This window comes from Dipodomys ordii, unplaced genomic scaffold, assembly GCF_000151885.1.
Source record: "Dipodomys ordii isolate 6190 unplaced genomic scaffold, Dord_2.0 Scaffold8, whole genome shotgun sequence".
NCBI lineage: Eukaryota > Metazoa > Chordata > Mammalia > Rodentia > Heteromyidae > Dipodomys > Dipodomys ordii.
The window spans coordinates 23,861,498-23,874,309 of NW_012267224.1; the positions used below are offsets into that span (position 1 = coordinate 23,861,498).

At 40.4% G+C, this 12,812-nt stretch overlaps 1 protein-coding gene across 1 annotated transcript in view; it reads right to left on the reverse strand.

Annotated features, from left to right (window-relative positions):
• The window catches only part of Corin (corin, serine peptidase), a 174,774-nt gene that overhangs the window by 47,107 nt on the left and 114,855 nt on the right, over positions 1 to 12,812 (reverse strand). The window contains exons 6-8 of the mRNA XM_013008979.1: positions 11,361 to 11,471; positions 8,118 to 8,234; positions 4,397 to 4,504 (exon numbers count right to left, since the gene is read on the reverse strand). Of these exons, the coding sequence (XP_012864433.1) occupies positions 4,397 to 4,504; positions 8,118 to 8,234; positions 11,361 to 11,471 (336 nt within the window). The remainder of the gene's footprint in view (positions 1 to 4,396; positions 4,505 to 8,117; positions 8,235 to 11,360; positions 11,472 to 12,812) is intronic.

The following is a 12,812-nucleotide window of genomic DNA, read 5'->3' on the forward strand; positions in this document are numbered from 1 at the left end:
AGGTCACTTTTCAGCATCCAGTTTCATCTATAATATTCAAAGATGCTTCTTTGCCTCAAATGTTAACACTCCTTTTGCCATTATTTATAATAATCCGGTGAAATATTATCATGTGAACATCTTCATAACTTCATGATTGTTAGCAATGCCCAGAACAAGACACTGATACTTGACCGAGACCCAGAAACTTCTCCATGTACCTATTCTACCTCAATCTTCTTCTTTCTCCCCCAAAGTAACAATACATGTCACAGTTGTCACTTTTCTTGCTCTTCTTTAATGTCTTATGACAAAAGTAGAAACTACTACCTGATTACTGTAGTTCAGGCTTGCCTATTTGAAAAAATAAACTTGTTTTATCTTTTAACTCTTAAAATCTCGAGATTGCTCTCTCAATCCCATAGGTATTTTAAAAAATGATTTTACTAGTAAAAACCTCAAGGATTCAACCCGTAGAGGGTAGCAGAGTTTGGATTTTGCTGGTCGTACACCCTGATAGTTACACATGCCTTCACATAATCTATTTCCTGAACTCTGGCAGCTGAATATGGAGAGGTGACTCTGCTTCCTGCATTTGGCTGGTGATAGGTGGTTGTAATGTTTGTTTGTTTGTTTTGTTAGGAGTCACATTGTGTCTAATTTCCTTCTTTTTGTGATATCAGTATTGCAGGTACTTCATCCTTGGACCCATTTTGTGTCACTCACTACTAATATTCAAATTAAATTCAGTCCTTTTCTTCTCACTTATTCACTGGGAATGCTTTCATAGAGATCTTTTCTCCCATCTATTATTTGCTCCCAAGGACTAAAGGTTTTAACCTTAGATTCAACCAAGGTTTGACCTTAGATATTTTTTTGCCATATCCTCTGTACATTTTGTTCCTTTCAGCTTTCAAAGAGAGACCAGAAAACTATAGATCCATTGAAAGTTATTCAGAGCAAAAACTAGTAATATCTTTCTCTGCTTCACTGTTGAATAAGAGCCTTAGAGTACAGAGAAAATAAAATGTGTGAGTAGGCACATAGAAGCAATGATAGAAGAATGCTATGGGAGACATAGAGGGTATCCTGGGGGCCTGACATTCATACCATGACTCACATGACCACGATAAACACGGAGACAGAGATGGAGAAAGACATGCCCAAGAATAGCCCTTTCCACTGGATTTTGGGATCGCACACTAAGGGAGAGTTATTTGAGATGAATTGCATCCTTGCTCCAAACCCCTAATGCAAAGATATGTCTGCATCTTACTTCCCAATAGGACACAAAGGTGCATATGATGCTGAGCTATGACTGGACAGGGTAACACAAACTGCTAAAAGCTATTTCTGATCTTTAAGGCCTATAGGTACATTGTTTCATCAGATATGGTCTCTGGATTTCTGTTCACTTTTAATTGTAAGCATGTCTGATAATCTAAAATGTACCTAAGAACATACAACCTTTTTCATATTCATTTTTAGAAGAGTCACCTATTCCTGCAGCCACTAGAAATCAGCGCCAGAGCAGTCATAGTAAACTTTTTGTTACATACTGGTGTCACCTCAGGAGTTTAACTAAGAACTGGATCCCACCTGGTATATGTTTGGGGCTCACTGGAAGGATGCATAATATTTCATGAGATGGTGAGAATCAGCCTCTGTCTCTTTGCATGTGATGCTCCATGTTGTACTAGTACTCTGCCTACAAGAATATATGGCCGCACATAGAGCCTCTCATGCTTAGACCAGAACCATAAAGTTCAATTCTTTATAACTTACTTTGTCTCTGGTATTGTACAGCTAGCAACAGAAAAAAGGAACTATCCTAAATATGAGAACTACAGAGCGCTGAATACCTCACTGGCAGGCAACAGTTAACTAGTGGCCATGTAACACAAACTCCTGTCACTTGGAGGCTCAGAAATAGCCTCCTCCTTCAAACTCCTCAACTCACTTTTTTTTCTCTCTCTCTCTCTCTTGGTTATTGTGAATATACCATACAGATGAGTTACAATTACATGGGCAAGATAACGAGTACATTTCTTATCAAGCCTTGTTGCCTCCTCTTTGTTTCCCCTCTCCCTCCCTTCCCATACTCCCCTCACCAAAGTTGTAAAGTTCGTTTTCGACATAATGACTTGTACATCTCATTGTTGCAATGGGTCCACCTTTATCCCTAGTTAAACGATTTGTTTTTGCCCTTCCCCTCCACAAATTATACCAACATCAAACACAGTGAAAGCAGGGGTTATACCGTGGGGGAGGGACATACAAAGCAACAATGAAATCATCTTATAAATATATTAGAAACAATTGCATGAAAGAAAAAATTTGAATACTTATCTTGGGGTTCATTCCCCTAACATCAACTTGTCTGACCTTTTCTGTTTGACTCAGACATACACTAGTTATTGCAAATAAGGGAAACCATGGGACCTATGTTTCTTTGGGCCTGGCTGACTTCACTTAATATAATTTTTTCCAAGTCTTTCCATTTCCTAACAAATGGGGCAATGATATTCTTTCTGATGGAGGCATAGAATTCCATTGTGTATATATACCCCATTTTCTTGATTTATTCATCTACTGAGGGGCATCTGGGTTGGTTCCATATCTTAGCTATGGTAAATAGTGCTGCAATAAACATAATTGTGCTGGTAGCTTTAGTGTGGTCTTGTTTGTGATCATTTTGGTAAATGCCCAAAAGTGGGATTGCTGGGTCATAGGGGAGCTCTATGTGGAGTCTTTTGAGGAACCTCCATACTGCTTTCCAAAGTAGTTAAACAAGTTTATACTCCCACCAACAATGTAGTAAGGTTCCCTTCTGTCCACATCCCCTCCAGCATCTGTTGTTATTAGAGTTCTTAATTATAGCCATTCTATCCGGAGTGAGGTGATATCTCAATGTTGTTTTGATTTGCATTTCTTTTATGACTATAGAATGGAAGAAAGACAACCTCTTCAGTAAATGGTGCTGGCAAAACTGGTTAACTACTTGTAGAAAACTAAAGCTAGATCCTTATCTATCACCCTGCACCAGAATCAACTCCAAATTGATCAAAGACCTCGGAGTCAAAGCAGACACTCTGAAAACATTACAGGATGGAATAGGAGAAACCCTAGGTCTCCTTGGCACAGGCCAAAATTTTCTTAATAGAGACCCAGAAACACAACAAATCAAAGAAAGATTGGACAAATGGGATTGCAGAGCTTCTGCATGGCAAAGGGCATAGCTAGCAGGATCAATAGAAAGCCCACGGATTGGAGAAGATCTTCACTAGCCACACAACAGACAAGGGTCTCATATCTAAAATATACCTGGAACTCAAAAAGTTAAATCCCCCAACAACAAATCTTCAAAGAAACAACTGCCCAAAAAATAAGTGGGCTAAAGCCTTAAAGAAAAACTTCTCTGAAGAGGAAAGAAGGATGGCCAATAGACACATGAAGAAATGCTCAACCTCCCTAGCCATAAAAGAAATGCAAATCAACTCACTTTTATGGTAACCTCCAGACTCCCTAATGGCTACCAGGCCAAGAAAACTGCAGCCAATCCAAGGCCTTGAGTCCTTTGCCCTGTCAGCCTTGCAGCCTTCAGCGGCCTTGGCTGAGAGGATGTCTGTGAAGACGTAATTGCCTCTGGACAAATGAGACCAGACTGGCCAGCTTCTAGAGTTCTAACCCTGAGCTGACGATGAGCCAAGCAATTAATAACCAAAAGTGGAAGAGGGAAGTAAAAATGAGCCCACATGTAAGACATTGTTTCTGGACATCCATCATTGGGGATTTTCTGATTCAGTGTCAATTTCCCATGAGTCTGTTCAGTATTCTTCCCTTTGCCCTCTCTCTCTCTCCCCTCAGATGATCCCTTCTGAAAAATTTAGTGGGAGCCACCTGCTTCTACCATTCGGAGCCATTACATCGTCACTGAAACAAATGAACACAGTGGCTCCGAAACCATTCCAGGCCACCAAAGTTTGGGAAAGGTGAAAATAAATCCATGAAAAGAACAGCCTGCCAAAGTTTTATGTGGCTACCTCCTATTGCTTCTTGGATAAACTTTCCGTTTTGGAAGCTGTGCATGAAAAGGGAAGAAAGATAGCATCTGCCTGTGGATGGAGCCAAGAAAATAATCTATGGGAGCCGTTGTGGATTGGAAAGTGATGGTAATGACATGGAGCAATGTGGATTTATGGTCCATTCACTACGACACATTTGTTTCTGATCTAAGCTAATTAAGACCATTTTGCTTCTCTTCTGCTACCACATGCAACTTTTCAGAAGAAAAACGCAAGGAGATATCCTTAGTTTTTGGAGAGATGCCAGACTTGAGAGGTTCCATGTCATGGTGGAGGAAAAGGGCTGAGTGTCGCCATGTCACATGATCGCGTTTGTCAGGTGTTGTACTTACTACAGTTGCTCAGATTGCTGTCTGGGCCGCACAGGGAGCTGTCGCCACAGGAATCCAGACAGGGACTGTAGAGGCATCTTTGGTCTCCTTCTTGGCATGGAGGGGGACCTATGGTGGGGGAAAGGCACAGTGGCTTTGATCACCCATACATTCCTTACCCATGATTTGAAGGATGGGAAGTGTTTAGTGGAACTGAGGAATGTCCCAACCTGTATTTCCTTCCACCTTTTCCCAAACTCATGAACCCATGTGGAATAGGTGCTTTCTGGGTTCATTTTCCTGGCAACTAAATTCAATCCAGCTATTCGAAAAGTACTCAGGAGGAATGAAAGAAATTAACCAACTACACACACACACACACAACAAAAACAAAAACAATCCTAGAACCAGGTGGGTGTTTCTTTGAATAGGGAAAAAATAGTACTCTCATTTTACTTGTGTACCTATACTTGGAAGGACAGAAGGTAATATAAAGATATTGAAATTCTGAATGCCAAAAGAATATGTTTAAAAGACTCCGTTGCTCTCAATTTTCCCTGCTGAGGAAATCCACTTCTTTAGTAATGAATAGAGCATCAACACCAACACAACACTGACATGTTATCATAATGTGCATTTTTGCAGCTGTTATCCATATTTTTAGTATATCTTTGAAAAATGTCACCAGGCTGGCTGTGATGATCTGAGAACCAGGTCTCTCATTTCCAAGTGAATGGCAACAATCTTTGCCCTAATGGGATATAGAGAAGGGGCTGCTTTTCCCATTGATTTCCTGGTCATTTGTAGATTAAGTGGATAAAGTAAAAAAAAAACGACTGTCCATTATCTTTCATCTCTCCCTTATTATTGTGGTCAATTATTTTCAGATATGTCACATGGAATTTAGGAAATCTCAGTACAAACAGTACTGTGAGTTTATCTGCAACACTCTCATCTAGAACTCTATGAGAGTGCGTATTATCCTGTGATCCTTCTCATTTCCAATGTGAACATTGTCAATCACATTTCACCTTGAAGAAAAGAAATGTCACTAGTTTTTGTTTAGAATCAGGAGGATCAAACTTTTTTCTCCAGGAGATCCTGAATTGTTAGCATAAATGTAAGCTCTTTTGTGACTTTTAAGGCATCAGACATTCTTGAATTAGTAATCAATTCAAATTAATATAGTGCCTGTTGTGTGATGTCTATGTAGAAGCCAAAAGGCTCTGATACCCTCTGGGTAGTAGCTCCTACTTTGGACAAAATCTGACAATGACAATGATTGTGACTGTCCTCTTGAAGACTAGTTGAAGACAGGGATGGTTGGAAGGGAGAGCCTTCACAAAGAAGTCTTCTAGCCAGATGGGAAATGCTGTAATGAGAAGGACAAAAGATAGCAGAAAAATAATACACAAATACACAGTGATGTATGCCCATAATCCTACTTACTTTGAGGCTGAGATCAAGAGAATAATGGTTTGAGGCGACTGGAGAAAAGTTAACTATATTCTTTATCAATAGGAAATTTTTTTTTAAAGCTTGACACAGTAATGTACTCCTGTGGGAAGCATAAATAGGAGGATCATGGTCCAGGCTGGCCTGAGTGAAAAGCAAGACTCTATTTCAAAACCAGCCAAAGTGGACAAAAATGAGAGAAGGGACTAGAGGAGTGGTTCAAGTGGTTGAGCACCTATCTGGTTCAAACCCAGTTCATTCAAAAGAAAGAAAAAAAGGCCCAAAGTGCAGCAACTGGAGCATCAATCAATCAATCAAAGAGAAGGGTAAGGGAGACCAGATAGGTAAACAGAGGCAGAGCCTGAAAGGTTTTAGAAGCCTAACCCTTCAGTGAGATCCAACTCCAATCACAGTGGCCTTCTCCAGGTTGCCTAAACATGCCTGTTCCTTCCTCCCCAAACCTTTTAGCCACGCAGTACTTGTAGGCCTGATACGTTTTTCTTCTTTGTTAACTTTACTTATTCTTTGCCTCCATGTTCCAGTATCTCGTCTCCAAAAGCTTTATCTGGGTTCTTTCACAGAGACATGCAAACCTTCCATAACATCCCAAATTCCCTTTTGTAATCTATGTCACTTTCCAGTTAGATTCTGACTTACAAGTCTTCATTCCTGGCAGGCTTGTCTCCTCTAAAAGAGTTCCATCTCCTTCCTCTGTCTTGTTTTCACTGAATTCTCAATAAATAACTCCATAGTAAACACTATAATCCATATTTTAAGTTGAATTCATAATAATCAATAAAGTAAATTTACTCTCTTTTCACTTCTTTACCCATTTATAATGACTTCTTTTACATTCCACACATATCAGGAAGTGATCTAGACATCCTGCCATTTCATAGTAAAGATCCCACAGTTACTTGGAGTTTATATAGAATTACATGGAAAGTAGAACGATTTGATCTAAAGGGAATTGCTTGGATAATGTGCTCTCAATTACTCAAACTTAGCAAAGACTTTCCTTTAGAATTTCAGAAGTGATTTAAAAAAAAACAAAGCTCTCCTTACATATTATTTCCTGAGATTAAATAAACATTGTGATTTATTACAAGTTTATGTTTTAGAGGCTTTAGGTCTTGGATGCTTTTTTATTAAAGCTATCTTAATAATCAATATTCTTTATGAGGAAACATTTATCTAAAGGTGATCAGTCTCTTTAGCTTGTTCTATAGCCCAATAAATACTTGAACATTATCTACCATGTAATAGCAGACGACATTTAATGGCATTCTGACCAGGTGTTATCCCGGAAAAGTTGTGTTTAGTGACAGAAACTGGGCTGAAGAGGTTGGAGTATCTCACCTAAAATCATCCAGATGGTAAGTAGTAAAGCCAGGGCCTGAAGCTAGGTGCTGCGCATCACGCTTATATTCTTAACCAGGAGACTATGCAGAGAAGCATAGACTGAGGGCAGTGTCAGGGCATTTTGGGGTTAATACATGACTAGCATACTCCTTATAATGCATATTTAAGCTTATTACTTGGTAATGGGAGATATTAAACCCTCTCTCTGAACGTAGTTATTTTAGGAAGCCATTACGTTCAATTTCAGAAGCCAATTTCCTCTAATTGGAATTGAATCTCATTTAATTGGGTACTACACACTAAACTTTTTCTTGATCATGACTTTGCTCATGAATCAGCTCACTGAAGTCAACCACGTTGCTTCACCTCCACCCATTGCCTGGGCATGATTGTTCAGCACATATTGATGAGCTTTCTGTTTACCAAAAGAAAAAGTACCTGACTCAGTCTTTCGACAGAAGTATGCTATTTGAGCTCTCCATAGAGTCTAATAGGCTTCAGTTACTTCATTTGTAACCACTTGCATCCTTTGTAAGGGATGGGGGCAGGGGAAGAAGGGTAGATGAATGGAGTGGGGAAGAAGGGAGAAGGCATTCCAGAATGCATCGTCTGTACCACGGGATTGAGAAAATGAGGGAAGGGGCTAAAACAGGAGTGAACATGTTGAAAGGATGGCACAGATCAAGAAGCACTATATAAACTGCTTTGTTGAATGACAACTCCTTGGTACAACTGCTGGAAAGTAATACAAAATACCCAAAAAGAAAGAAGCAGTTTCTGGGCTAAGTGGTGCACTGTGTTGGGAAATCTGGAATCATTTCCATGGAAACCTGCCTTAACTTTCAGCCTACTAGCTTCCAGGTGGTCTCTGCACTGGGAAGGTCCACCGGGAAAGGGACAATGCAAGAGCTCGGGACACACTCACTGTCGCTGCAGCCCTCCTCGTCGCTCCCGTCCTTGCAGTCTTCATCTCCATCGCACTGGAAAGCACTGGGGATACACTGTCCGTTTCTGCATTCCACCAGGCCCTGGCTGTGACAGGCTAGGAGAAGCCAGAATAATAGTTACCTGAGTTACTAATCCGTCTTCCAGTCTACGGAATAGAGAAGCGATTCCCACTTCGCAGGCATGAAGCATCATGCACACATGAACACTTGCATCACTGCTTTTTAAAAAAATTCCAGGGGTGGGGCTGGGAAGGTGGCTCAGTGGTAGAGCGCTTGCCTTGCATGCCTGAGGCCCTGGGTTCGATTCCTCAGCACCACATAAGCAAAAAGAAAAAAGCCAGAAGTGGCGCTGTGGCTCAAGTGGTAGAGCGCTAGCCAGGCCCAGAGTTTAGGCCCCACAACCGGACCCCCCCAAAAAAAATTTCCAGGGGTTGTTGAATAGAATATTTCCTCCTAGAACTTTCCCTTTTTTCCAAGAGGACTTACTAAGCTTTCTCTTAACAACAATGTGATTATGTTGGTAGCAATGATATGACCGGCTAGTCAAGGCAGATTGTATACAGGATCTGAAATTCTCACACAACCCAAACATTTCTGTATCTAATCTAATCTAATCTAATGTTGGCTCAGTGAGTGCCTAACACACAGTAAGCACTTTACCCCTAAACTAACTTGAAGAAGATAGTCTGGTACCCACTAACCATCTGACTTCTGTAATGGTTTGAAATTTCTCCCTGCCTAGCCTCTTTTTATACATCAGAAACCCAATATCCCAGGGTTCCCCGTGGCTCATGCCTGTAATCTTAACTACTCAGGAGACTGAGGTCTGAGGATTGAGGCTCAAAACCAGCCTGGGAAGGAAAGTCCATGAGACTCTTATCTCAATTAAGCACCAAAAAAGTCAGAAGTGAAGCGTGGCTCAAGTAGTACAGTACTAGCTTTGAGGGGAAAAAAGGTCCAGGAATAGCACCCAGGCCCTAAATTCAAACTTCAGGACCGGCATGCAGGTGCACATGCCACACACACACACACACACACACACACACACACACACACACACTTATATCTCATTTCACTGAACTGCCACCCAACATTAAGACTTTAGTACTTGAATCGAGACTCAGCGCCAGACCTGTTTTCCCTCACATCATGGCTTTTGCCTTTTTGCTTGCTTCAGGACATCATATAGCTCACTCCATTCTATTTGTTCCTCAGATAAGGACCAAGGTAACTATCTGTTTCAAATTCAACTTGAGACAAGGGAGAGCAAGTACTGTGTTGGTGAAGTGTTCTATCTAACTTTTCTTTTGTGAAAGCTTCAACTGATAACCACATGTTTAAGTTTGCCTCAAATGACAAGCTCACTTAGTTGGCTACCATAGTTGGCTGATCACTTACAGCAGCTGTGGGTTCTACAACCACAGATTCAACCAAGCCCTGATCAAAACAATGTTCAGGGCACACAAAATGGGAAGGGTGAGCAAATACAATCATTACATTCATTGTATGGTATATAAAATTTGAACTATGTAACTTGAGGGTAGGAATGGGAGGGGGAGCATGGGGGAAATGATGGAAGAGGTGGCACTGAACAAAGTGCATTGTGTTTATAACCTGACACGTAGAATTGCAATCTCTTTGTACAATCACTTAATAATGATTTTAAAAGGTTAGGGAAAACAATATGCCTCTACTAAAGAAATAGTTACTCTTTTAAATTATTTCCTACTAGGGGTAGGGAACCTTTTTATGCTAAGGGCCAGTAAGAGATATTTAATGTCACTGTGTGCCATAAGAAATTATTTGTACAGGCAGACAAGTCAGAGGAAACTGACTTTATGTGTCTGTCCAATCAGATAGCATATGAGTTAATGGGTTTTATAAAGCCCACACACCAGATGTTCATACACAATAATTCACTCTAGCAATTATTTTCAACACTGTTTGATAGCATAAGTAATCTAGAGATTAGTTTAAAATATATAATATGATGTGTATAGGATAGAATATGTATATGCAAATATATACAGGATGTGTATATACAAATTGTATTTTATGCCATTTATACATATGGGATATGTCTATGTATATAACCATCAAGCATCTTTAAGTATCCTCTGATTTGGATACCCACCCAGAATCTTAGAATACCCAGCAAATTTCGGGGTAAAATATTATACCTACTCTTTCTACTAGATTAAAAAAGTCTACTAGATTAAAAAAAAGTTAAATGAAATGCTAATTTAAATTTGCATGAAATATGTCAAAGTAACTATTTCAGATCAATCATAGTCTCCTCAATAGATAACTGGAAATATTTAATAATTTTTACTCTTTATAATTAAGAATAACATATTTTCTTTCTTTTTTCTTTTTCTTTCTTTTTTTTTTTATTTTAGTCGATGGGCTTGAACTCTGGGCTTGGGCACTGTCCCTGTGCTCTTCAGCTCAAGGCGAGTGCTCTACCGCTTGAGCCACAGTGCCACTTGCGGTTTTCTAATGGTTTATTGGAGATAAGAGTCTCGCGGACCTTCCTGCCCAGGCTGGCTTTGAACCACGATCCTCAGATCTCAGCCTTCTGAGTAGCTAGGATTACAGGCGTGAGCCACTGACACCCGGGGAATAATATATTTTCTAGAAGGTAAAAAAGTGGTTAATGTTCACACTTGCTACTGGTTTGGTACAAGCAGCAACAAAATTTTTCTCCACTCAGAAACACAATGAGCTAAACAGTAATGATTATCACATACTTTCTGTGTCACAGTAAGAACATTACAGACTCTCTTCTCTCTGGAAATTCTCCCCATATTCTCCCACAAATGTCCCCTGAGGACATGTTTGGAGGTTCCTACAAGGAGTTTAGCTGTTCAGATGTCGTTTGCAGGGGGAAAATAAAGAAAAGAAAAGATACTCTGTTCTCTGGCAAGAGCATTACTTTTGACAAAGACACAGACATATAAAGACATGAACAATGAGTGAAAAAGCAGACATGTACTTGGCCGGATGAATCAAATTAAACTTGGAGTTGAAGGAAAAGACCAATGATGTCATAGACAGTATATACTGATTGTCATTACACCACTGGATCATTGCCCTCCTGACTGTTTGAATGTTGTTTAGGTAGTGAAACTTGAGAACAGTTCTCAAACTCAAGTACAGACTAGACAACAAGAAGTAATGGGGGTAGGGGGAAGCAAAACAAGAATGCTCAGGACACTCACAGCAATTGACCTCATCAGATTTGTCCACGCAGTCATGGTCCCCATCACACACCCAATCCACCGTGATGCAGCGCCCATCCCCACAGCGGTGTTCTTTCGTGGGATGACAATCTGGAGAAAAGGAAAAATGTAGGAAGATGAGTCTAGATAGCACAAAAACCACTTGGAATTGTCAGGCTCCCAGTTCTAGTCAAGAAGAATCAATGCCCATTGTCCCAGTACTCTAGTATCATTCCTGATGGGTCTGACACAAGTAACATGCCACTTTATCAACAAGCATAAACCCATACCATCGTGGGAGATGTTAGCTCAGATGATTAACTATTCAGCCTCGCTTTCCCAGGGCCTCAACTTCGCTCTCATTATGCTGCTTTGCCTTTTCTTAGGCAAAAACAAATGTAGATTTCTGCACTGACTCAAATAAGTAGGATAGTGGTTTGCATTTCACCATGAAGGTAGGTGACAATCAGTTTGTGTCAAGTCATGTTTCCAAGAATTGTGACTTAGCTCTTGGAGCCTGGGAAAGCAAGCGCCTCCTTCTATCCTCTATCCTGAATGCTAAGCCTAGATTTTCTGTTGGACTATGCTAATAGATAACTGCTACTTAAAATCACGACTGGGCAGGCAATATGAAATAGTATCCGTTTCTTGATTCCTTTTGGCCTGGCTTTCAACTCTGTCCCCGTCACTACATTCCCGCAGGGAAAGAAGAGAGAGGAAGAACTAAGCATTGAGTTTCCTCATACAAAATGGCAGAATCCATAGGCTGACATGAGAAACAGAAACAGCCCTTTAAAAGATCTGTGTAGATTCACCAATAAATGAATCAATGAAGAATCATGACTCTTCATGAACAGAGCCACTGTCCTAGACTCTGCAGAGGCCAGAGAGCTTCAAGGGTATTTTGGAGCACAAATGGTATCCCCACCTGATGAAGAAAGTAGCCACCTTGAGAACACAGACTTGGTTGCACTCTCAAAGGCTTGACGTTGAGTGACAAGACAATTCTTTTCACACACTAACCTACCTTGGCTCTTTCTACTAACCTATGAAGCTGCAAAGCTATACTCATGGCAGGAGGTTTCTGGATTTCCTAAGTTATCTCACTGCAAAAAGGAGTGTGTGCTGGGTGATCTCAAAAGCCTCCTAAAATGATGGAGTAGATGACTTATAGAATTTTACAATTCTCTCTCATATCTTGCCCAAGTTTAGTCCATCCCAGAAGAGAATCAGATCTGTCTAGTCTAAGATGCTTTGTATAACCCATGTACTTTTCCATATTTCTGAAATAACTGAAACTACCAACTATCTCAAGATGAGACTATTTGTGACCCTCACCACCCCAAGACTTCCCTCGGAAGCCTCTAAGGTCAGATTCAGTCTAACAACATTTTCCCAGTGTCCATCCTCATCCCAGTTTGTCTATTTGTTCCTCTGGCAACATTCCTATTA